This window comes from Perognathus longimembris, chromosome 13 (genome assembly GCF_023159225.1).
Source record: "Perognathus longimembris pacificus isolate PPM17 chromosome 13, ASM2315922v1, whole genome shotgun sequence".
Lineage (NCBI taxonomy): Eukaryota > Metazoa > Chordata > Mammalia > Rodentia > Heteromyidae > Perognathus > Perognathus longimembris.
In genome coordinates, this window is record NC_063173.1 from 48,599,463 (window position 1) to 48,625,001 (window position 25,539).

General features: G+C 39.3%; 1 protein-coding gene across 2 annotated transcripts in view; it reads left to right on the forward strand.

Moving 5' to 3' along the window:
- The window catches only part of Cstpp1 (centriolar satellite-associated tubulin polyglutamylase complex regulator 1), a 157,717-nt gene that overhangs the window by 51,939 nt on the left and 80,239 nt on the right, over nt 1–25,539 (forward strand). For both annotated transcript variants that reach the window (XM_048361175.1, XM_048361173.1), the window contains exon 3: nt 5,736–5,866. In XM_048361175.1, coding sequence (XP_048217132.1) covers nt 5,736–5,866 — 131 coding nt within the window. The remainder of the gene's footprint in view (nt 1–5,735; nt 5,867–25,539) is intronic.

Consider the following 25,539-nt stretch of genomic DNA (forward strand, 5'->3'; position numbering starts at 1 on the left):
AACAATAGCAAAGCAACACAGGCTATGTTGAAATAATGAATGGGAAGAGGAGTTATCTGCATCCATTCTGATGTGCGGGATTCTGAAGGAAGGAGCCCTTGTTCCAAACCGCTTTCACTTCTTGGCCTTTTCAGTTATGATCAAGTTTGAGAAGACTTCATCTGTTACTAATACTTTGGCTTGAAGGTTTTTTTTTGTTTTGTTTTTTTTTACCTAATTCATGTCATCTTGAGTAAGAGCAAAGAATGATTGTTTGAAAATTCTTTACCAGACTTTAAACCAAGAGAATTGATAAATTTAATACTTCCAGTTCTTAAGTGAGGCAGTATTGAGGAAGGGGGTGTGTGACATAAAAGGGGCCCATAAGAAATATAAATGGGGGGCTGGAGGCATGCCCCAGTTGTTAGAGCACTAACCACTGAGTAAAAGCAGTAGGTACCAAGTTTGAGTCCTGGTCTCAGACCTGAAAAAAAGCAAAAGAAAAAAAGAAAAGAAATAACCATCCCTTTGGGGTTGAAGATGTGGCCCAGTTGGTAGAGCCAATGAGCAAAAGTGACAGGTACCTAGTCCTAGTCCCAGTCTTGGACCTAGAAAAAAAAATACGGATGAGAACCTTTTTGAGGATCCTAGTGAGAACAAAAGCTATAGCTACATACAAAAAAAATTTACCTTAAAATATTTAGGATAGGGTGGCACATGCCTGTAATGAATTCCAGCAGTCAGAAGGCAGAAGCAGGAGGATCCTGAGTTTGAGGCAGGAATAGCAGCCTGGTCTACATAGTGAGAACCTGTCTTTAGGGGGGAAAAATAGAAAATTTTTTAGAGGAAGGGGATATAGCTTAGTGATAAGCTTATCTTAAGGCCCTGAGTTCAATCTCTTGCACAGCAAAAGAGTTGTAGTACAACATGAAGAAAAGGTAAACAGTAGCAAAAACCAAGAAAGTAGTGAGTTGAAAAAAAAAAAAAGAAGAAAAAGATAAGAAATCAGAGGACAATATGTTACCTGACAGGAAAACAGACAGAAACTATATGACAGCAGGCAAGAGCAAGGAAAATCATTTGATAGGGAGGGCAGGGCGGGGGTGTACCAGGGCCTAACAGAGCCCCACTTGCAACACTAGATACAAACAAGGTGAGCCAGATGACAGAAGGGATGTAAATGTAGAAAGACAGAGCTAAGAGAAAGAAAGGACAGGTGACAGTTTCAGAGACCGGGTAAGAAAGAAGCCAGACATATATAACAAAAGGTGAGCAGTAACCAAAATACTGTAACATTCTAAGTTTTTGGCCAGAAACTTTTCCAACAGAGCTAGCTGATGATTCTCCAGAGAAACCATGCAAACAGGATTATTCTGGGTTTCAAATGAAATTAGGCAAGCTCCCAGAGGAACTGTGACCATGAACTCTACTTGGAGGCCTTGAGGAATGGCTCAGGAACCTTGTAGGAAAGAGACAGATGAGAGATTTATGGCAACTTAAAAAATAGTATATGGAAAGCATCTCCAGATTACTACCCTATATTTTTATAATTTAAATTTCTAACATGCTTTAAAGTACGTGGAAAGCTTTGTGCTTTCATTCCCTGCCCTGATGTGCAGCTTTCCCTATCTACTGGCTTTAGTAAATCAGCCTTGTAAGAATGCTTCTTCACATGTGGAGTGGATGGTACTGAATCATCTCACTTTTCCACTGTTCTCACTGGGTAAGGAGCCACTGAGAAAGTAATTGGGAGGTTACCATTGCATTCCAGGCTTTTCAGCAATTACTTTGAAGTTTGTGGGCTTCAGGCATTTAGAATCCTTCGTGTACTGTGGCAGGGTTTTGACTAAATTGTAAACAAAGACCCAATGCGGACATTTACTTTCAGAGAAGCAGATTGGATCCCTTGTCCAGTCTTCTTGGGCAAAATTTTCTTGGTGATCAACCTGTCTGGAAACATTCATCTGTACCTTTAGGCCCACTTGGGACAAGACTCTATTCCACTTCTATTTTAGGAAGAGTATTTCTCGTGGTAGAAAAGCACTTGGTAAAGTGACTAAGGAAAGAAATGGCACTGTTCTCAGTACTTTGCAACAGCCTCCACACTGTCAGGTGTATGAGGCTAGCTATCTCATGAGTTCTTTTCATAATGCAGTGATATTTGATCCTACTGATTTCATGGTTTGAAAACTAGCTCTGATACCAGTGATTATATAGGCAGAAAAACAACAACAACAACAACCTCTTGCATGAAGCATCAGTGTATCAGGTTAATATCAGAGTAAACTAATAGCTGATTTGGGATTTTTTTCTTTCTTTCTTTTTTTTTCTTTGCTGTTGCAGAAATTGCAAATCCTATCTACTACAATGGCAGCTAAGTTCTCACAAACTGGTTTACATATAGAGAGTGAAGACTAATAAAGGCCCTGTCAGATTTCTTCCTAAATCTGGGGATTTTTTTTAACCAAGACAAAGATCTTAGATATTTTCTATAATTAGGCCAGTGCTTACAAAGAGAAGATGAAGATGAATCTGTAACGCGGACTCTGTTTTCAAAACCACTGATACTTATTTCTTCATGGCCAACAGAGAACCTGTCATTAACAAAGTCAGCAGTTCACCTGCTATGTATTAGTGGACAAGCTCATATATTACAATCTCACTTATTTAGAGACAGGATCATATTGTTCACTTACTTTTTTTGGTAGTAAGTATATTGTATGTTTGAACAATAAAATGATAGGTAACAATACACAATTGTTACTATTCTCTACTACACTAGTAGAGAAGTAAGAGTTCTTAAAAGTGTTAGATTAAACTTCTATATATAGATTTCTCATGGCATCTTGTAAGAAGAAGCTGGTAATGATTTGGAGAAATTAGGACCCTCATGCATTGTTCATGAGAAAGTAAAATGGTACAGCCACTCTGGAAATGAGTTCAGTGATTTCCTAAAAGGATAATCATAGAACTACCACATGATCCAATAGCTGCATTTCTAAGACTATAGTAACAACAACAATAAAAGAAAAACAGAGACCAGAAGAGATGCTTATGCATCAATGGAGCAGCACTATTTACATTATCCAAAAGGCAGAATAATCCCAATTTATATATCAACAGATAAATGAATAAACAGAATTTAGTATGTACATACAGTAGAATGTTATCAACCCTTGAAAAGAAAATTTAACATGTCACAATATGTGGACCCTGAAAATAGTTATCCTTAGTGAAATATGCCATTCAAATAATTGTGATTCTACTTGTATGAAGTACCTAAAATAGGTAAATAGAGTCGTTTTTTGTTTGCTTGCTTGTTTGTTTGGGGTGTGTGTGTGCATGTGTGTACAGTCCTGGGTCTTGAGCTCAGGTCCTGAGTGCTGTCTCTGAACTTTAGTACTCAAAGCCAGCACTCTACTACTTGAGCTACTGTTACATTTCTGGGGTTTTGGTGGTTAATTGGAGTCTCCTGGGCCAGGTTGGCTTCAAACTGTGATCCTCAGATCTTAGCCTCTGGAGTAGCTAGGATTACAGGCATGAGCCACTGGTACCTGGCTCCAAAAATGATTTTTTAAAAAGAAAAACTGCCAGGCTGATGACACCCAGAAATGTTTATTTTTTAATATTATTATTAACTAATTGTACAAAAAGGTTACAATTCTGTAAGTCAGGTTACGAGTACAATGCTTTTTGGTCAGTGTCACCCCTTCCATCATTCTTCCCTAATTTCCCCCCTCCTCCTCCCTACCTTCAAGTTACGTAGTTCATTTTTTACATAATGTACATTGGCTATCATGGCCCCAGCAAATTGAGAGTATTATTAGAGACTTAGAAGTGAAATGGGATGAAATTTGGGCATGAGGGATAGATTCAGGAAAAGACTATGCAAAATATGGCATTTGAGCTAATGTTTAAAGGCTAATTAAGGTTATAATTTCACTATTCTTTTTTCTTTTACCATTTAAACTATGATCTAGGCACCAGCCTTTTTACCCCTGGGGTCTGAAGCATACTATCTTGGCCAGATAGCTTCATAAATTTAGTCTCTAATGTTATCATTGTCGACTTCATTTGCTGGAAATGTAGTCTACCTCATTTACCTGTCACAACTCATTTGCTGTAGTTTTCATTTTCCTTTTATAAGGCAACAATAGCACTGCCCTAAACTGCATGGGTAGGTTAACCCTTTCAGAAACTTTTATCAACATCTTCTAACATAATCCTTTGCCAGATGTTGTTCTTAGCCTTCATGTGTCTTAAAAGTAGATTTCTATGATAGTTTACCTTGAGAAAGCAAAAGTGTGTGATTTACTTTTTCATTACAGTGCTGATATTACAGGAAGAGGCAGGTTTTATCTTAAGTGATAACATATTCTGTTAAAGACAGAGCACTCAACCTCCCCCTCTCCCCTTGGTGTGTGAAAAAGGCATTAAGATAAATGGCTCCTGAATTTGTTTTCCTGTTCAGTTGACATTTGGCTCTCCCTTTCTACCTTCTCTAAATGGCCCACAAATGAAAAGTGGCATTTGGAATTACCACCGTTCCCTCTGTTGCTTGCCGTCCTCATCTTAACGTCTGCTTCTCCACAACGATTAACATGTTTTCCACTCATGATTTACTTGTCAGAGGTTTTAGGAGTTTTCTGGAACCTGAAGTCTGCCCTTGGTACGGATGATTACTGGATAATTGCCTATTCTCCTGTGGAATTTCCATTTTTAGATTACGCCTGCCTGTACAGCCTGGATTTCTTTGGCAGGAAAACCCAAAGGCAATGGAGTATATATTTTTTCTCTTCTCTGGCCCAGTTTAAACAATGAGTCACTTGGGACCCTGGGGCTTTGTTTCCTACTCTCATTTAGGGTCTACTTTCTACCCTGTTCATCTTGTTTGCCTTTTGTGTTGTTTTTGAATTTTCTGTATCCTTGACACATAGGGTTTGTCTCTGTGGTTTTAGTCAGGGAGGTGTAGGGCACTATCACCAAGATGGAATAGATGATCCAGTCACACTCAATGTCTCATCTTTGTAGCAGCTGGGGTATGCTGGGATAATGCAGAAAAAAATGCCTTTGGGGGAAAGCATAATTCATAATGGAGCAGAGGAAGTAGTATTCTCCAAAAAGACATGAGTACTAGTGTTATCCAAGTAAAGTCTGAAAATTGCCCTGTTTTAAAAATATATATATATATGGATAGTTTCAAACTTCTTTAAGGTGTAATGTTTCGGGGGGCTGGAGGGGTGGCGTCAAGGAATTGAACTCCCAAGAGTTTCAGAGGGATATGGTTATATGAAGAGAAGGACTTACTCTAATCTAGTTCCAAATTATGTTGGGGAAGACCACAGATATCCTTTCTTTCCCCTTAGGTAGTGGCAACGGTGCCATCTGTTTTTGGTTTTTGTTTTAAATAGTCCTGAGGCTTGAACTCAGAGCTTGAGTGCTGTTCCTGAACTTTTTGCTCAAGTCTAGCATTCTACCACTTGAGCCACAGCTCTACTTCCAGCTAGTGTGTGTGTGTATGTGTGTGTGCGTGTGTGTGTGCATGTGTGTGCATGTCCATGTGCTTAATTGGAGATAAGAGTCTCAAGGTCTTTCCTTCCTAGACTGGCTTTGAACTGTGACACTCAAATCTCAGCCTCCTAAGTAGCTAGGATTACAGGCATGAGCCACCAGTGCCCAGACTCTATGTGATTTTGAACTTTCATTCTGATTCTAGTCTCTTTCTAATGATAATCTGTTAATTTTTCTTTCTGCAGTTTTAACAGTGTATGTCAAGGAACTCACATTCTCTTTCGAGAATTCAGCTTCATCCAAGCAACCCCTCACAACAGGGCATCATTTCTGCGTGCCTTCTGGAGATGCTTTCGAACTGTGGGCAAAAATGGGGGTAAGCCAGTATCCATCCTTCCCTTTTACCTCCCTCCCTGCTGCCCTTCCTCCCTTTTCCTCCTAACTTTTGTCCTCCTTATTTCCTATAAATATCATTTGAATGAAAACTGTTCAAGGCTTTTGGAATACTTTACTTTTGAAGAGATATGTGTCTTGTGTCAGAAATATTACTGTAACCACTCCCATCACTAACGATACCTATTAAGAACCAAATATAGCTCTGCACACTCTAGGTATAATAATAATTTAATCTTCACAATAGTGTTCCCTGGTAAACAAATCTCCATTTTATAATGAAAACAAGGATCAGAGAGTTAAGCAACTTAGAAGGTTACATAGCAAATGCTAGACCCAGATTAATACTCTGCAGGCTGGCTCTAGATCTTGGCAAGTATTAAAATACAGTGCAGTAAATTCAGGGAAAAATGTGAACATAGGCATACCCTATTTTATAGCATTCCACTTTATCACTCTTTACATATTTGTATTTTTTACAAATTCAGGGTTTGTGGCAACCTTGAATTGAGCAAGCATATCAGATCATTTTTCCAGTAGCATATCTCTGGGTCACATTGTAGTAATTCTGACAATATTTCAAACTGTATCATTATTATCTCAGTTATAGTGATCTGTGAACCATGGTCTTTGATGTTACTGGTATTGTGATTGTTTTGAGGCTCAAGGAATTCTGTCCTTATAAGCTGCACACCTACCATTTCTCTATCTCCCTCTCCTTAGAACTCCCTGTTCTCTGATACAGCACCTTGTAATTAGATCAATTAGTAATCCTACAAAGGCCCCTTAAGTGTGCAAGTAAATGGAAGAATAGCATGTTAGTCTGTTACTTGAAATTCAAACCCAGAAATGATTAAACTTAGTGAGGAAGGCAGGTCAAAACTTGAGACTGGCCAGAAGCTAAGCTTCTTGCACGAACAGCCAATTGTGAATGCAAAGGAAAGGTTCTTAAAGGAAAATAAAAGTGCTACTCCAGTGAACACACAAATGATAAGAAAGACAAGCTGCCCAGACAGGCATGGTGGCACAAGCAACACCAAAAAACGAAGAGGAAGGGAGGGAGGGAGGCAGGTAAGGAAAGAGTGAAAGAAGAAGGAAGGAAAGGACAAGAAGGAGGATGAGAACGAGGGAAGGAGGGAAACAGAGAAATTGCCTAATTGTTTAATTGTTGATATGGAAAAAATAAAGTAGTCTGCATAAAGGATTAGCCACAAAATCCCCTTAAAGGCAAAACTAACCCAGAACAAGACCTCTGCACCAGCAACTCTTCAGTTTTACAGAGGTTGAGAGACACTGCAGAAGAAAACTTGGAAGCTAGCAGAGGCTGGCTCATTAAACTTTAGGAAAGGAGCCATTTTTGTAACACAGAACTTAATGTAACACAACAATGATGCAGGCAGTGCTAATACAGCAGGTTATCAGTGAATGTAGCCAAGCTAATGAAAGGCGGCCTCCCAAACAATAGGTCCACAGTATGGATGTCACAGCTTTCTACTGAAGGAAGATGCCATGTAGGCCTTTAGAAGATATCATCTGTGATATCTAGGACTAGAGAAGAGAAGTCAGGGCCTGGTTTCAGAGCTTTGAAGGATGGGATGACTCTTGAAGGATGGGATGACACTGGTCATTTATCATCTGGAGAGTCCTAGAGCCCTTAAGAATCACCCTGAAGGGCTGGGAATATGGCCTAGTGGCAAGAGTGCTTGCCTCCTACACTTGAAGCTCTCGGTTCAATTCCCTAGCACCACATATATGGAAAACGGCCAGAAGGGGCGCTGTGGCTCAGGTGGCAGAGTGCTAGCCTTGAGCGGGAAGAAGCCAGGGACAGTGCTCAGGCCCTGAGTCCAAGGCCCAGGACTGGCCAAAAAAAAAAAAAAAAAGAATCACCCTGAATCCATTCTGCCTGTTCTCGAGCCATGTACCAACAAAGCCTGGATGATGGCTCATCTGTCTACAGGGTGGCTCCTGAGGATCTATAGTCACTGAGGAGACCTACTACACACACTGGAAGATTCATTTCAACGTAACTGTTGCTCAGTGATAGTGCTCCTGCTCACCCCAGAGCTCTGGTTGCCTCCTGCAAAGAGCTCCGTGTTGTTTTTATGCCTGCTGACCCAGCACCTGTCCTGCAGCCTATGGAGCAGGGAGGGACCAATACACTGCGTAAGCTACAGCTGCCAAACATCAGGAGTCCCCTGATGGACCTGGACAAAGTGAATAAAAACCTTCTGGAAAGGCCTCACCATTCTAGATGTTGTTAACACTCATGGCATCTAGAATGTTGAGAGGAGATTAAAACATCAACATGAAAGGAGTTTGAAAGAAGTCAATTCCAACCTTTCTGGATGACTTTGAGAGGTTTATGACTTCAGTGGAGTTAGATACTGCAGATGTGGTGGTGCAAGAGAACTAGAGTTAGGAGTGGAGTATAAAGATATGATGGGTGCAGTCTCCTGATAGAATTTTGATGAGGAGAAGCTGCTTTTTAAGGTTCAGCAAAGGAAGTTTCTTGACATAGACTCTATTCTGGTAAAGGCACTACAAGCATCATTGTTGAAATTACAATCGAAGATTTAGAGTATTATATAAACCCTGTTGATAAGCCAGCACCAGGCTTTGAGAGGTTTGACTTTGAGAGAGTTGACTTCAATTTTGATAGAACTTTATTGGGGATAAAATATTACCTCACAGCATTACATGGTACAGAGAAGTCTTTTGTAAGGGAAAGCCCCAACCAATGTGACAAGTTTCATCACTGTCTTATTTTAAGAAATTGCCACATTCACCCCAACTATCAGTGACCATCTCTCTGATTAGTAGATAATCTTTAACACTAAGGCAAAGACCCTCCACCAGCAAAAAGATTATGACTCACTGAGGGCTATGATCATTAGCATTTTTTATGATGAAGTATTTTTTTATAAGTCCCAATATTCCATTGTTGGGGCTTGAACTCAGTCACTGGCTACTAAGCCTTAGCATTTTTGCTCAAGGCTGGTGCTCTATCACTTGAGCCACAGCTCTACTTCTGGCTTTTCACTGTTTATTTGGAGGTAAGAATCTCATGGACTTGCCTGCCTGGCTTGGTTCAAACTTAGTTTCTCAGAACTCAGCCTCCTGATTAGCTGGGATTACAGGCTTAATCCACTGGCACCAAGCTACATAGTAATTTATATAAATTCCACTTTTCAAACAAATAAACACTATTGTATTATTATGTTCATTTTATAAGCTAGCTTGCAGTGGGCTAATTGTAAAACTAAGAATAGAACCCAGATTTACTAATATGTAAATAATGTGCTATTTCAAATAATTCAGTCACTGTTTCTTTGGTAAGTAGCTCTAGAGATCATTCACTTTTGTCTCACTATTGTATAAGTATCTAGTACACTGAAATAGCATTGTTTCTTTTATGGAATAAATGCACCAATAAGTGAAACACAATAAACTAGCTGTGGATAACTATTCTATTGGCCTCTACATAAACACCCATATACCATGACTGTATAGGTGACTTTGTACTATTTATCCAGACTCTGTCTTTCCCAGTCCTTTAGTCAGAAATATTTATTGCATACCTATTACATTGAAGTATGTTGTGTACAGCTATAGATGTGGCTTCTTGATCCAGCATATGGTGGTAGCTATGGAAAACAGATAGCCTTACTTGTTTTTCTGATTTAGAACTGGGGCCTCTTCAAGAATTTATACTTGCACAAGGGATTCATATAGCATTTATACTCTAAGCAGATGTGGGTTTCTTTATCTTTCTAATAGCAGCTGCCAGTGATCCATCCAGCAGCTAATGGGAAGCAGCTCCAAGTTCTCCCTGATTCTCTTACACCATAAACAAGACCTAGATTTTTTTTTTTCTTTTTGGTTGGTCATGGGACTTGAACTCAGGGCCTGGGCACTCACTGTAGCTCCACTACCAGTTTTCTGGTGGTTAATTGGAGATAAGACTCTCATAGACTTTCCTGCCCTGACTGGCTTTGAACTGCAATCCTTAGATCTCAGCTTCCTGAGTAGCTAGGATATCAGACAGGCATGAGCCACTGGAGCTAGGCTAAGACCTAGATTTTACAGTGAATATTTGTTGTTTTACTTGTTAATCATATGCATTCTTTCCTCCTCTTCCTCGTGTGTGTGTGTGTGTGTGTGTGTGTGTGTGTGTGTGTGTGTGTGTGTCTCACTGGGGTTTGAACTCAAGGCCTTATACTCTACTGTTGAGCAGATACTCTACCATTGAGCCATACCTCCAGGCCTCTTTTGCACTGTTTTTTTGGGGGCAGGGTCTCACTTCATGCAGAGGTCCGTGCCTGGATCACCACCCTCCCATTTTATACATTTCACCATTTCTGGGATGACAGGTACATACCACCACACCCAGTTTCTTCCATTGAGATGGAATCTTGCAACCTTTTCAGGCTTGGAACTTTGGTCCTCCTGATCTGTCTTTTCTGTAGTGCAGATGAGAGATGTATGCCACTGCACCCACAGCCTTTGATTGTCTAGGTAACCCTAAAATCTTTAAATATTTTAGTATATTCTTAGTTGGGTTTGTTTTTTTTCCATGAAAGCTTGGAACATCATTCAGTCCTAGAATGTGTCACTTCCCAATTTTAGTCCAAAGTGAGCAAAAGCAGTTGGATGAAAGGTTTGAAAGGAAAAGACTTATTTTGGTACATTTTTCAATTAAAATACCAAGTACCTATTCAGCGGGGCTGCTACTACAGTGTTTTTCTGCACACAATTCCTTAGAATATCATGTACAGATTTTAGCGATTATGGAGAAGAAGCAAACTCTTTTGGGAGGTAGTAAAAGAAAAATGTTCCAGCAAAATGTGTCTAAAAATGAAGCCACCTGTAGAAAACTAAAGACCTTATCCCTTCAGGCAAGAAATATTTTATTCCAATTTTTAGCAAGTACAGTGATGCACTGGCCTTGATGCATAACTGTGTACTAAATGATGTGAATTTTCCTAATCTCATGGATACCACTTTGAACATCTTGCTCTCTAGGCAGCTTTAAACTTAGAAACAATAAGTTTATAAAATCTATTCAAGTATAAAAGCCTTTAAAATCTCCCTCTCACTTTGTTACCTCTTTCAGTGTTGAAAGATTTGTCAGAATTTTCCAAATTTGGCAAAGATAAAAATTCCTTTGAGGTAAATCTTCATTTCTGTTAGGGGATATCAGCTCAAAAGAGCTTTTTTATTCAGTTTATTTGCAGTTAGAATTTAATTTTGGGCTCTGTGCTTTTGTCATATATATATATTTGATTTTTTTCTACTAATAAAATAATAATTGCTCCTTCCTTTTTTACTCATGAAGAAGTACATACTAAGAGACACATCCTCTTCCCATAAGTAGAAAACCAGAGAGATGAACTGAAACAACTGTTTTTCAGACATTAGATATTTGTAGTGGTGACCTATAGAACTGAGAGGCAGTTTCGGGGAGCTTTTCAAAAAGCATTGTAGGGATTTTATTAGTGGAGGAGGCAGAGATTAGGGGCCAAGGAAGTGGAGGTGGCTAGAAATTGAGGCAGAATTACTAGTGAGGTAGAACAGCAAGGAGGTATGAGTCTTTGTCGTTGACCACTAGGAACAAGAGACCAAACAATTCTTAGCATATACATATGTTTGGGATGGCTTTCACTTCCACCAGCCAGTATGAGAAGACCTCAAAATAGTCCAGATGTTAGATAAAGTCTTCAGCAGCTTAAAGGCAAAGCATTAGTCAGATGTGCAAGCAATTGAAGTATACAGATAGTCTTCATTATGTAGTAGGTTAACTTAGGATTTCGATTTTACCGTGGTGCAAAAGTGACACATATTGAGTAGAAGTGACTGTGAATTTTGATCTTTTCTTGAGATGTAATATGTGGTGGGAGACTTTGATGATGCCGGGCAGTGGCAACGAGCCACAGCTCCCATCAACCACACCAACACATGGGGTCAAAACCCGAGACTCTCCAGTGCATTGAGTTTTACTGTGTTCTGGGTGCTTTACATGTGTTTTTGATTTATGACATTTTCAACGTAAGATGGGTTTATTGGAATATAGCCCCATTGTGAGTTTAGGTGCATCAATATACCAGAATAAAGAAATTGAACTCCGGCTCACAACAATTCAAAACTCCCATAGTCTAGTACCCAAATACAAATGAGTAGACATTTTTAAAAGGCAGGAAAATAGGATCTATAACCTGGAGAAAAAAATGATAATAACGAGGGGGGGGGAAGGGAAAGGGACAGGGGTGAGGGGGGAATGAGGGATGAGGTAACAAACAGTACAAGAAATGTATCCAATGCCTAATGTATGATGAAACTGTAACCTCTCTGTAAGTCAGTTTGATAATAAAAAAGTTTCATTAAAAATGATAATAACACAGACCCATTCAATGAATATACACCAATGAAAACTAAAACCCCATGGACCTAGAAATGACAGATGTAGGAATTAACAAGTGACCTTAAAAGTTTGTTTTTTTGTCCTGGGATTTGAACTCAGGGCCTTACCTTAACCTTACTAGGCATTCTGTGACTTGAGCCATGCCTCCTGACCCTAAAAGTTATTTTAAATAATACACTCAAGTATTTAAAGGATAAATGAATATAATTAAGAGATAGATTATATACAAAAATGCAGATAGAATTTCTAGAGATGAAAAATACAGCCTTTAGTGAACATGGTGATAATTAACATTAAGTGTTTCTATGTAGGTTATGTTATCTTTTCACATAGTTTTTTTTTCCAAATTTTTATTATCAAACTGATGTACAGAGAGGTTACAGTTTCATACGTCACAATAGTTTTTCACAGTAGTTCTATAGGTAGATATTATTCCCATCTCTATGACATAGAAAATGAAATTGAGGTTTAGAAAGTTAAATAACTGGCTCAAGTCACATAGCAGGAAAGTGAAAAAGCCAAATTCTACAGAAACCAGCAAGCTGAACTCTAGTGTGTCACTGTTTCCCTGTGCTCCTCAGCACTGTATGAAATACTGGAAATACATCCGTGAGGGACAGTACTTTCCCTCAGGGAGGGACAACTGCATTGTCCACAGATGGTTTCCAAAGCATTTAAGTGATTATTAGAGCCATCTGTAATATTGAGTAACAGTACAAGCAGGAGATCGTACTTCCTGCAAATGAGAAAGGCCATAAAGAAACCAAGACATTTGGGATGAGTTGTAGGGCTGTAGAAAGCCATCAGGAAGCAAATAAGGAATACATTCTCCCATCCACATACTAGCCAGGCCCCACCCTGCTTAGCTGCCAAGACCTGGTGCATCCAGGTTGGTACAGCTGTACATAGGAGTACATTCTAGAACAAGAAAACAAGAGAAAATGAAGTGACATCAAACCATATGATTCCTTTGGAAGATGATAAAGTTCATTGTGGTGTGGCTGGTTTTTAGCTCAAAAGAAACTTCATCTCATATCAAAAGGAAGTAATGCTGAATGCTTAGCGTGTGTCAGCCACTGAGCTGAGTGCATTATGTGACTCATTCATTTAATCCATGCAGAGAGCATATGAGTAGATACGATTATTATCCTGATTTCTATATTGAGAAATTGAAACTCAGAGAGGTATGTAACTTTCACAAGGCCACAACATTTTTATAAATAGCATGGCTTATGTTTACACATAAGTGTTCACAAAGACTATGTTTGTAACAGCTGCTGGATAGGTTCTAAAGGGCTTTATTTGTCCTAAAATAAACAAAAAGTGTGCCTTCTCCTGAAGTTAGTAGAACCTTATCAGTTTGTGTGTCATCTTCACATGAGTCACTGACAGGAGCATGGACAACAGAAAGCAAAGCAGGTAAGCTGAAGAAAGACCAGATAGGAGACCACATAGAATACCCTGAAGTAGCCACTTAAGAAGTGTCTTGAAAAGACTCCCTGAGTGATTGGGTGTGGAGTATGGGAAAGAAAAAATGAATGACAGAACTAGAAAATGGCCAGTTTCATCCTTCCATTCTTTTCCCATTTCCTCTTCTTTCTCCTGTTCCTTTCTGTCTTCTTCCTTCCTTTCTCCCTCCTGTCCTCACTATCTCTCTCTTTCTCTTTTTGTATTTTATTCTGAATTAACTGTGGTTTTAAAAAATTCTTCAGCAAGTATTTATGTGTCAGTTGCTGGTGGCAAAGCAGTCTTTTTTTTAAATTAAATTTTATTGACAAGGTGATGTGCGAAGGGGGTACAGTTACATAATAAGATAGTGAGTACATTTCTTGTCATATTTGTTACACCCTTCCTCATTTTTCTTTCCCTTCCCTAGTCCAGGTAAGCATATATACCATATCCAGTGTACCAAAATCATATACAGTAACCACGTAGGGTATGCCAAAGAAAATTCACCTAGAACATTAAACTTAATGACAACAATAAAATCCTCCTGTGTCCTTCTCTTGGAGTTCTTTTTTGCAAGCAGTCTTGGGGGATGTGGGGGACTGGTAGAAATTCTTACTCTCTTGGAGTCTGTACGCTGATAATCTGACTCTTGCTTTTATGCAGTTTGTATTCTAAGAATTAGGGATCTGTGCTATCTGATTTGATGATTTTTTTTAAATGTCATTTTTCCCCAAATACTTGTTTTTGTTTTATTTATTTTTGTGGTTTTTTTTTTGGTCAGTCCTGAGGCTTGAACTCTGGGCTCCTGCTGTCCCTGAGCTCCTCAGCTCGAGGCTAGTGCTCTACCACTTTGAGCCACAGTTCCACTTCCAGTTTTCTGGTGGCTAATTGGAGGTAAGAGTCTCATGGACTTTCCTGTCTGGGCTGGCTTTGAACCACAATCCTCAGATCTCAGCCTCCTGAATAGCTAGGATTATAGGCATGAGCCACAGGCACCCAAAATACATATTCTTATGATGTACTTATAGTAGACTTGGGTGCAGGTAACAATTGGGCCTACTTCTCTTTGGAGTTCAGAGCTTCCCCTTCCTCATTTTCTCCCAAAAACCTGACAACAAATTTGAGTTCCTGTTTCAAATTTTTCATTTCATTTAATTTCTTTTATTCCCACAGTTTTCTACCTTTTTCACTTTAGCTTCTTCCAATATTTTCTCAAAAAAAAAAGAGTTAATAGCTTATTTCACCTTGAATCTTATCTCCCTACCTTCAGTAACTTAAGTCTTTTCTCTATTCTCTCTCTTTTTTTTTTTCCAATTTCAATTATTGGGGGCTGTCACATGTGTCATACAAGCATCCCTGAAATGCTTTTGTCACCATCTCCTTTCCTACTCCAGCTTCCTTACCCTAAGCTCATGCCCTCTAATAATCTCCCTTATCCTTTCAAGTTTGGGTTTAAAGTCAGCTCCTTCAGGAGGAGTCTTGTGACTCCCTACTTGTTATCTTTCTACTCATCCTATTAATAATATCACTTCTTATTGTTCTGACTAGAACAGTATTTTAATGAGCACTTATTAGATCATAAGGCTTATGTAGGCAAGAACATGGTTTGTTTGGACAATAACTATCTGCCTAATGCCCAACATAAATGATTTATTTTTTTATAATTTAATGTGAAAGGTCACCATTTCCCAAACAGTATACAGATGATATATTATTAAATGCATCATATTACCATCTCTTTTATTTGAGGGTAGTCTGTCTGTGAAAGTCTTTTTTCTACTAACTTTTCAGTGTAGTATAGGTACCTCGGTTTAATGTGATAATAAACTGGACATGTTGGCATACACCTGTAGCCCCAGCTACTTGGAAGCTGAGGCAGATGGATCCCAGAGCTCAGGAGTTTGAACTGAACCTAAGCAACATAGTAAGACTGTTTCAGAATAAGACAAGTATCGAGGAAACTAGTGGCTCATGCCTTTAATCCTAGTTACTCAGGAGGTATGAGGATCGCAGTTCAAAGCCAGCCTCTTATCTCTAATTAACCGCCAGAAAACCAGAAGTGAAACTATGGCTCAAAGTAGTAGATTGCTAGCCTTGAGCAAAAAAGCTTAAGGACAGCACCCAGACCCTGAGTTCAAGCCCTATGACTGACAAGAAAAAAAAAAAGTAGCAATAGCTACCACATGCTAGCTAGGCCTGACACTTCATGTCTTAAGTGCTTCACTAACCACTGGTCCAATCAGAGCTATCTTATATTAAATAATACCTAATTAAAATTCTATTCAATACCTCCTGTTACTTCCAAAAGAAAGATTTAGATCCAGATCTGTGTTTATGTTTTAAACACTGATTAGTTTCTGTTCTCTCTCTCTCTCTCTTTTTTTTTTTTTTTTGTATTGTGAGTCCAGCCTTTACTCCAAGAAAGATAGACTAGTAATTGTCTGATTATATGTGCCTTGACCTATAGATATGTTCCTTTGGCTTGAAGCGTTAAAAATACTTATTGAAAGTTAGCTGGCCATGTTGGTCATAAAAATCTGTTTCACTTGAAGAATGGAAAATCCTCCAAGCCCATGCCTGCCTACATTCCTTCAGGGAGAAGTTCCTGGGGTGGAGATGCAGCTGCTCCCATCACAGGGCCTGTGGCCTCAGATTTACCATCCCAGCTGCCCTGTTTCACCTGCTTGGGCTTCCTGCCTGGCCTCTACAGGCCTCTGCCTTTGCTACTGTTGGCAGAGCCTTCTGGTCCGAGTATAATCATTAAAAAAATAGTTATACTCGACTTAGAACTCAGAGTCAGGAGCGTATTCCTCAGTGAGGCTCTTGCTTTCTTTTCTTCGGGCCATTATATAATCAAAAGGAACCTCATCTTGAAACTAAGTCTCAGCTTTTTTCTTTTTTCTTTTTTTAATAATAACTCTCCTAATGGGTATATTACTGTGGTTTCGATTTGCATTTCCCTTATGACTAATCACATCAAAAAATTTTTTTTGTTTCATGCACCATTTATTTCATCCTCTGGCATAGCCCTAGATAGTAGAAAATTTTTACTATTTCTAATTTACATCTAGGGAAACTGAGGTTTGACTGACATTGATTTATCCAGAGTCACAAAGTGGAATGCTGGGCTGAGTTCTAGATTCCCTGGTTGTAGGGTTTCTCTTTTTCCCCACTGGACAAGAGATGCCTTCTCCAGGAGCCCTCACGCATGACATCCCCCCCCCCCCCCCCTCACACACACACATACAGTTTTGGGCTTCCAGGCCCTAAAGCCTCAGGGATGAATCTCACATTCACCCTCCAGCACAGCCAACCTTGCACCCTCTGGTCCTTCGGCATCACCGATCCGATGGGGGGGCGGGGGCAGCATCAGCACACGCCTGAGGAAGTCAGCGTGAAATGCTGAAAGCTGCATGGTTACATCTGGTGTCACATTTCAAAGAGGCAGGCTCTGTGCTTTTTAACAGTTTTTTTAGTGAGGTTCTCTGTGTGTTATTTTCATTTATATACTCTATATTACTCCTCTCAGTCTCTTGTGTTCCCCTCCCCTACCTACTGGTCCACCTGTCCCCAAACAGTTTACCTTTTATAATCATTCAGATCCTTTTTATTTTCTTCCGAATTTTGGAATCTTTATTGGGATGCTAGCGGGCCTGCAGGTGGGCCAATTATAAAAACCTACAGCCCTGAACAGAGCTTGCACCAAGCTTTTAAAGACAAAGGTATATCCTATTATTATTTTTCAGGTCTAGATTTCACATATGGGTAAAAACATGATATTTGTCTTTCTGAGTTTGGCTTATCTCACTTAACATGATTCCTGCAAATGACATGATTTCATTCTTTTCTATGGCTGAATAATATTCCATTATATTTATGTACCACATTTTCATTATTCAGTCATTGTTTTTTGGGTACCTAAAAACTTAGTCTGGTCCCTTATCTTGTTTGTTAATAGTGCTGTTATAAACAAGAATCAACAATTATCTCTCTCGTACATTGTATACGCCTTTGGATATGTATCCAAGAGTGGTAGAGCAGGTTCTACTGCTGTTTTTGAGCACTAATGTATCTTGAAATTTTGCCGAATGCATTTATTAGTTCTGTCAGGTGGTGTGTGTGTGTGTAGTCTTCAAGGTTTTTTGCATTTAAATGATCGTGTCCAGCTGGGATCTGGTGGCTCATGCCTGTAATGTAGCTACTCAGGAGGCTGAGATCTGAGGATTACGGTTCGAAGCCAGCCCATGCAGAAAAGTCCCCATAAGACTTTATCTCCAATTAACTACTCAAAAACCAGAGTGGAACTGTGGCTCAAAGTGGTAGTGCTAGCCTTGAGCAAAAATGCTCAGGGACAGCACCCAGACCCTGAGTTCAAGCCCCATGACCGACAAAAAATTTAAAAAAAAAAATGATCCTGTCATTTGCAAACAGAGATAATTTCCCTTTTTTGTTTCAATTTGGATGCCCTTCTTACTAATTTTTCTTGCCTAATTGATCTTGCTAGAACTTTCTATACTGTGTAAAATAAAAAATATCTTTATTCCTGATGTTGGGGAAAGCTTTCTAGTATTTTTTTTTTTTTTTTTTTTTGGCCAGTCCTGGGCCTTGGACTCATGGCCTGAGCACTGTCCCTGGCTTCCTTTTGCTCAAGGCTAGCACTCTGCCACTTGAGCCACAGCGCCACTTCTGGCCGTTTTCTGTATATGTGGTGCTGGGGAATTGAACCCAGGGCCTCATGTATACAAGGCAAGCTCTCTTGCCACTAGGCCATATTCCCAGCCCTAGTATTTTGTTTTAAGATAAAAGCATAATAGGAGCTAGTGGCTTATGCAGGCAATTCTAGGTCCTCAGGAACCTGAGATCTGAGAGTTATGATTCAAAGCCAATCTGGGCAGAAAAGTCCATGAAATAATTTATCTGCACTTAACCACCGAAAAGCCAAAAGTGGACTTGTGGTTTGAGCCAAGCGAGAACAAGAGGCCCCAGGTTTAACCCTAGTACCAGCCTACACACACAAAAGGAGAATTATGTCAAAACAATTGTGACTCACAAAATTGTAGCCTCAGATACCAATAGATCTCTTTATAATGTGTTTATTTCCTCTCTATTTTTAAAAACAATTTTTCTGTTGTTGGGGCTCAAACCCAGGGCTTTGCATATGCTAGGCAGGTGTGCTACCACTGAGGAACACTCCCAGCTTGTGATCTTTTTTTGTCCATTATACTGATCCAAATGATCAAAAAGGGAGTGGTAGTACATTGATTTTCATGTCAGAGCTGAGTTGTTCACATTCCTAATTAAAGAGTAATCACTTCTCAGCTCTTTTTAAAACTTTATTGTTTGGAAGAAAATAAGTCTTTCTTCCCTTCTCCCCTTTCTTTCTTTCTTTTTCTTTCTTTCTTTCTTTCTTTCTTTCTTTCTTTCTTTCTTTCTTTCTTTCTTTCTTTTTTCTTTCTCCTTCCTTCCTTCTTTACTTCCTTCCTTCCTTCCTCTCTTTCCCTTCTTCCTCATCCCTACTTCCATCTCCTTCTATCTTTTCTTCCTTCCCTCTCTCCTTCCCCCTCTTTCTTTCTTTCTCTTTCCCTCTGTTTCTTTCTTTCTCTCTCTTGCTCTCTTTTTTTTTTCTTTTCTTATTGTGGTGGTGCTAGCAAATTAAACCCAAGACTTGCCACATACTAGGCAAATGCTTTACCCTTGAGCTACACCCTTAGCCAAGTAATGTTTCCTGTAAGATTACGTATCAGTTGTTCAATAGTGTTATTTTTTAAAAGATCAGATTTTTAAAAAAAAAAATTTACAATTAGAAAACTATCATTTATTGATAGATTTAAGGTGTAATACAGGTTTCCAAAAGTGTGGCAGTGAGAACACCAGCATAAAAAAAAGAGAAACTTGTGCTAAAAGCAATGTGAATTCATCATTGGCAATATTAGATAACAATCAGGGTCCTCACATACTAATGATTTCCCCTTTGCCTATATTGCCAATCTCCCTTGTATCAAGAAAACACAAAACTAAAGTGATCAAATCTGGGAAGCAATAAAGTACTCCATAATTTTAAAGTCATAGTATTAGGAAGCTTTGGGAGATTTGCAAAATATATCCTAGTCATCCATGTGTACAATTTCCTTTCTAGTCATTTTTGCAGTGATCATTAGTGAATAAAGAACAGATTTACAGGGGCTGGGGATATAGCCTAGTGGCAAGAGCGCTTGCCTCGTATACATGAGGCCCTGGGTTCGATTCCTCAGCACCACATATACAGAAAATAGCCAGAAGTGGTGCTGTGGCTCAAGTGGCAGAGTGCTAGCCTTGAGCAAAAATGAAGCCAGGGACAGTGCTCAGGCCTGAGTTCAAGGCCTAGGACTGGCCAAAAAAAAAAAGAGTCTCATGGAATTTCCTGCCCTGGCTGTGTTTGAACTGTGCCTAGCACTTACCTGGTTTTTAAGTCACATGGTCTATAGTATTCTGTTACAGCAGCCTTAGTGGACTAGCATAAAAGCCACACTTTTACTAACAATTTCAATACTGAAAAATTACTCTTGTTATGCATGTTGAATCCTAATTCTCTTTTGATTCATCACTAACATTGTATCTGAGATGGTAAGTGCAGTGATATTATGTTCTTGCTACCAAACTGTATGATTTCCAAGTTGAAAACCTGTATATTGTGGTTTTACTTTAAGATACAAATAATAGTAGCATCTCATTTATATGACTGTTCTCCTTCTATGAGGGTTTGGACTCAAGGCTTCAGGCTTGCTGGGTAAGTGCTGTACCACTTAACCCACGCCTGTCTCCCGGCCTTCACTGTTCTCATACCTGCCTATGTGAGCTAGGAAACTTCAGTATAAAAGAAAAATTGTGGTGCAACTCAGGAGAAATCTGCAGATAACTCTGAAAGGTCTGTAGTTTCACATGTTTATCCTAAGTTGACAATCTAAATCAATTTGCATCCATTGTCCATTAGTATTTTTAAAATGTGCCTATAATTTTAACTGCTCAAGACCATGTGTTTTATGTGAGCTCTTCATTTTTTTTTTTATTTTTGCCAATCCTGGGGCTTTAACTCTGGGCTTGGGTACTGTCCCTGAGATTTTTTGCTCAAGGATAGCTCTCTACTACTTGAGCCACAGTTTGTTTGTTGTTGTTTTTTTGCCAGTCCTGGGGCTTGAGCTCAGGGCCTAGGCACTGTCCCTGGCTTCTTTTTGGTCAAGGCTAGCACTCTACCTCTTGAGCCACAGCACCACTTCCGGCTTTTTCTGTTTATGTGGTACTGAGGAATCGAACCCAGGGCTTTGTGCATGCAAGGAAAGCATTCTACCACTAAGCTATATTCCCAGCTGAGCCACAGTTTTACTACTAGCTTTTTGTGGTTAATCAGAAATAAGAGTCTCATGGACTTTGCTACCTGGGCTGGTTTTGAATCATGGATCCCCATGTCTCAGCCTCCCGAGTAGCTAGGATTACAGCTGTGAGCCACCAGCACCTGACTTATCTCTACTTCTTAAGATTTCTTTAAAATCTTTGCTTTCCCAGCCACAACACAAATATGACTACATTTTTACCACTAATCTGTTAGCATTTTAACACTGTGAAATTTATATTTTAGGGCTGGGAATATGGCCTAGTGGTAAAGTGTTCGCCTCATATACATGAAGCCCTGGGTTCGATTCCTCAGCACCACATATAGAGAAAAAAGCCAGAAGTGGCGCTGTGGCTCAAGTGGTAGAGTGCTAGCCTTGAGTAAAAAGAAGCCAGGGACAGTGCTCAGGCCGTGAGTCCACGCACCAGGACTGGCAACAAAAACAAAACAAATTTTAAAAAAAGAAATTTATATTTTATATATAAGTATTTTATATTAGCTTTTTTAACAGATCATATAAGTGAGAACTTGGCATTTGTATTTGTACCATGCAAGATACAAAAAGCTCATCCTTTATGGCAGTATAGCCCTTTATTAGAAGAGAAGAGAGAACTGTATATGTAGCAGTGGGGTGCTCTTGCCTAGCTTGCACAGGGCCCTGGGTTTGATCCTCAGCACTGCCAAAAACTATTTTTTAAAAATTGTAGAGCAGAAGAAGCTCAACAGATCAGTTAAACGAGGTAATATATAGAGTGTATTTTGTGTTTCTTATGGTTTATTTTGTTGGGTTTTTTTTTGAAACATGGGTTACAGTATGGGTTGGCATTGAACTTTTGGGCTCAAGTGATCCTCCTGCCTCAGCCTCCTGAGTAATTGGGACTATAGGCATGTACTGTATGACACAGTACCAGGCTTAAATAAGGTATTTATAGATTGCCAGGCACCAGTGGCCTGTAATCTTATCTACTCAGGAGGCTGAGATCTGAAGATTGTGGTTCAAAGCCACCCCAGACAAGAAAGTATGAGATTCATTTTTTTTTTTTTTTGGCCAGTCCTGGGCCTTGGACTCAGGGCCTGAGCACTGTCCCTGGCTTCTTCCCTCTCAAGGCTAGCACTCTGCCACTTGAGCCACAGCGCCACTTCTGGCCATTTTCTGTATATGTGGTGCTCAGGAATTGAACCCAGGGCCTCATGTATAGGAGGCAAGCACTCTTGCCACTAGGCCATATCCCCAGCCCGGAAAGTATGAGATTCTTATCTCCAATTAACCACTAAAAAACTAGAAGTAGCACTGTGGCTTAAGGTGGTAGAGTGCTAGCCTTGAGCAAAAGAGCTCTGGGACAGCACTCGGGCTATGAGTTCAAGCCCCATGACCAACAACAAAAGGTATTTATTTAGGTGCTGGAGACTGAACCTACCACTAAATTATACTTCTGGTCTTGTAGATTTGAAATGGAATGTCATTTTTTTTTCTTTTTCTTTTTGGTGGTGGTACTGGGGTTTAGTACTCAGGGTCTTGCATTTGCTAGGTGGTTGTTCTACCATTTGAGCCATGCTTTCAGTCCAGCTTTTTACTAATTATTTTGGAGATAGAATATAACAGCCTTTTTCTGTCTGGGCTGGCATGAATCATGATACTCAAATCTCAGCCTCCTGAATAGCAAAGATTACAGGTGTGAGCTACCAGCAGCACCTCCTTATGAAGGTATGTTTTAAAATAAGAATTGGGTTAAAACATTTGTAGAACTTTACAAGTACCTGTGCAAAACTGTCGAGTTCTCTGAAAGGAACATGGTCTGCAAACTCCTTCTGTACTTCAACCTTCCCCTATTGTGTAGACATTAAAAACTGAGGCCAATGTGTCCCACCCAGTTGATGGCAGAACTATGGCTAAATTGTATAAATTTGACTCTCAGTCCAGTGCTCTTACTGTCAAGCTCTGCTGCTAAATGGCATAAACATACTTTATGCCATTTTGTTTTCAACATGAATGTCTAATTTTCTAGCTCAAAATGTGACCATAGTCATTAAGGCATAAAAATAGCTGGGCACCACTGGCTCACATCTGTAATCCTAGCTATTCAGGAGGTTAAGATTTGAGGATTTTGGTTCAAAGCCAGCCCAGGCAGAAAAGTCTGAGGAATTCCATCTCCAGTCAACCAGCAAAAACAGCTGGGCTGGAAGTATTGCTCAAGTTGTGGGGTACAAACAGTGATTTAAAAAAAAATGTTAACATAAGGCCTCCAGTGTAAGCCCCAGTTCTAAGAATGTATAACAGTTGATTGTGATTATTCTTTCTTCTTACAGTCTGTCCTTCCATTGTTTTCTGCCTGAAGGCTTACTGTAAACTCTTTGCTTTTAAGTTCCATTTTACCTCTTTTCAAGAGAAAATATATTCTACCATATTAAAAAATTTTTACCTTCTAGTTATTTTTGTATTCTATAAAAATAGAGGGAGGGGGGCTGGGAATATGGCATAGTGGCAAGAGTGCTTGCCTCGTATACATGAAGCCCTGGGTTCGATTCCCCAGCACCACATATATAGAAAAGGCCAGAAGTGGCACTGTGGCTCATGTGACAGAGTGCTAGCCTTGAGCAAAAAGAAGCCAGGGACAGTGCTCAGGCCCTGAGTCCAAGGCCCAGGACTGGCAAAAATAAATAAATAAAAATAGAGGGAATGATCACTAATAAAAAAGTTAAGTATTTATAACAAAAGAATTATTGGCACTTACGGTGTTTATAATATTAACCATTGTATACTGTATTGGTATGATCTAAATGCTTTGACAATTCTTGTGAAATAAAGGTTCTGGTCAGAATCAGAGGCATTATTAGCCTGTAGTCCCAGCTACTTGGAAGACAGAGTTATGGGGATTGTGAGTTTGAGGTCAACCCAAGAAACTTAGTGAAACCCTGTCTCAAAAAAAAAAAAAATTATAGAAATCATAATTTTTAAGGCTGCTACTGCTATCAGTATTAAAACACATCTTTTACTAAAAAAATTTTTAAATTTGATTTTTACCTAGTATTTGCTGTACTGCATATTACTGTTTTGAATATTTTTATTATTTTAATTTTTAAATTGTTATGATAAAAGTGATGTATAGATGGGTTATAGTTATATAAGTCAGGTAGGGAGGATGTCTTCTTTTCTTTTCTTGTAGGTTTTTTTTGTTGTTGTATTTTTGCCATTCCTGGGGCTTTAACTCAAGGCTTGAGCACTGTCCCTGGGCTTCTTTTTTTCCCAGGGCTAGCACTCTGCCACTTGGACCACAGTGCCACTTCGGCTTTTTCTGTTTATGTGGTGCTGAGGAATCAAACTCAGGGCTTCATGCATGCAAGGCAAGCTACTCTACCAATAAGCCAACTTCCCAGCCTGTACTGCATATTTCATGCTTTGGGAGATATAATAAGCAGATTCTGCAAGTTCCTTAAAATATATATAACCAAGAAGTGTTTTGTTTCTTTTTTTTTTTTTTAATTAGGCTGAAGTGAGACTTTTAACATTCCATGTTTTTTTAAGTCATTCTCTAAGGTAGATCTGCCAGAATGGAATGATAGACAGATACCACTTGGGCTTCTCTGTCCCTTATAGTTCTGCTAGAAACAAAAGTAAATGTAAATTAAACTTTATACACTGAGATTCAAAATAAAACCACCATGGGTTAAAGTTGTCAATGTAATAAACCATACTCAAATTTGATTGTTTTGGTGGGTTTTAAGCTGGAAGTGTATAAAAGCAAGCACAAATAGTGTTGAAAATTTAATCTTTTCCAGTTTTATTTTGCTTGGCGTAAACCCTGCTGTTCATTCCTTCTGCCACCAACTGACCCTAATTTAGAGCTGTAGTTAGGCATCTTGGAGAGGTTGTTAAAAAGCCAGATCTCATCTCCAACCCATTCTATCATGGCCAACAGGCAAGGGGCCTGGGATTTTTATGATATAATAGGCATTTCAGGTGATGCTTTTGATCACTTTACATTTGGGAAACATTGAGTCACTTCTTTTTTTTTTTTTTAAACTGGCTCCGGTCACTGCACTACATAAATGATTCCAACCTAGTTGCGTATTAAGATTGCTTAGAATCTGAGCACCAATAACCCAGGCCTGTAATCTTAGCTACTCAAAAGGCTAAGAGCTGAAGGTCAAAATCAAAAGGGAGTCGAGGTAGACTGATGTGGGATATTTTTGTCTCCAGTTAACCAGTAAAATAGCTGGGACAGGAGGCATAGTGCAAGTGGTAGAATACTAGCCTTGAGTGAAATAGCTAAGCAAGAGTGTGAAGCCCTGAGTTCAAGCCCCAGTATACAAACACATGTGCACACACACACACGCATACACAAATTAAAAAAAAATATATTGATTCCTGTTGGGTGCCGGTGGCTCATGCCTGTAATTCTATCTATTCAGGAGGCTGAGATCA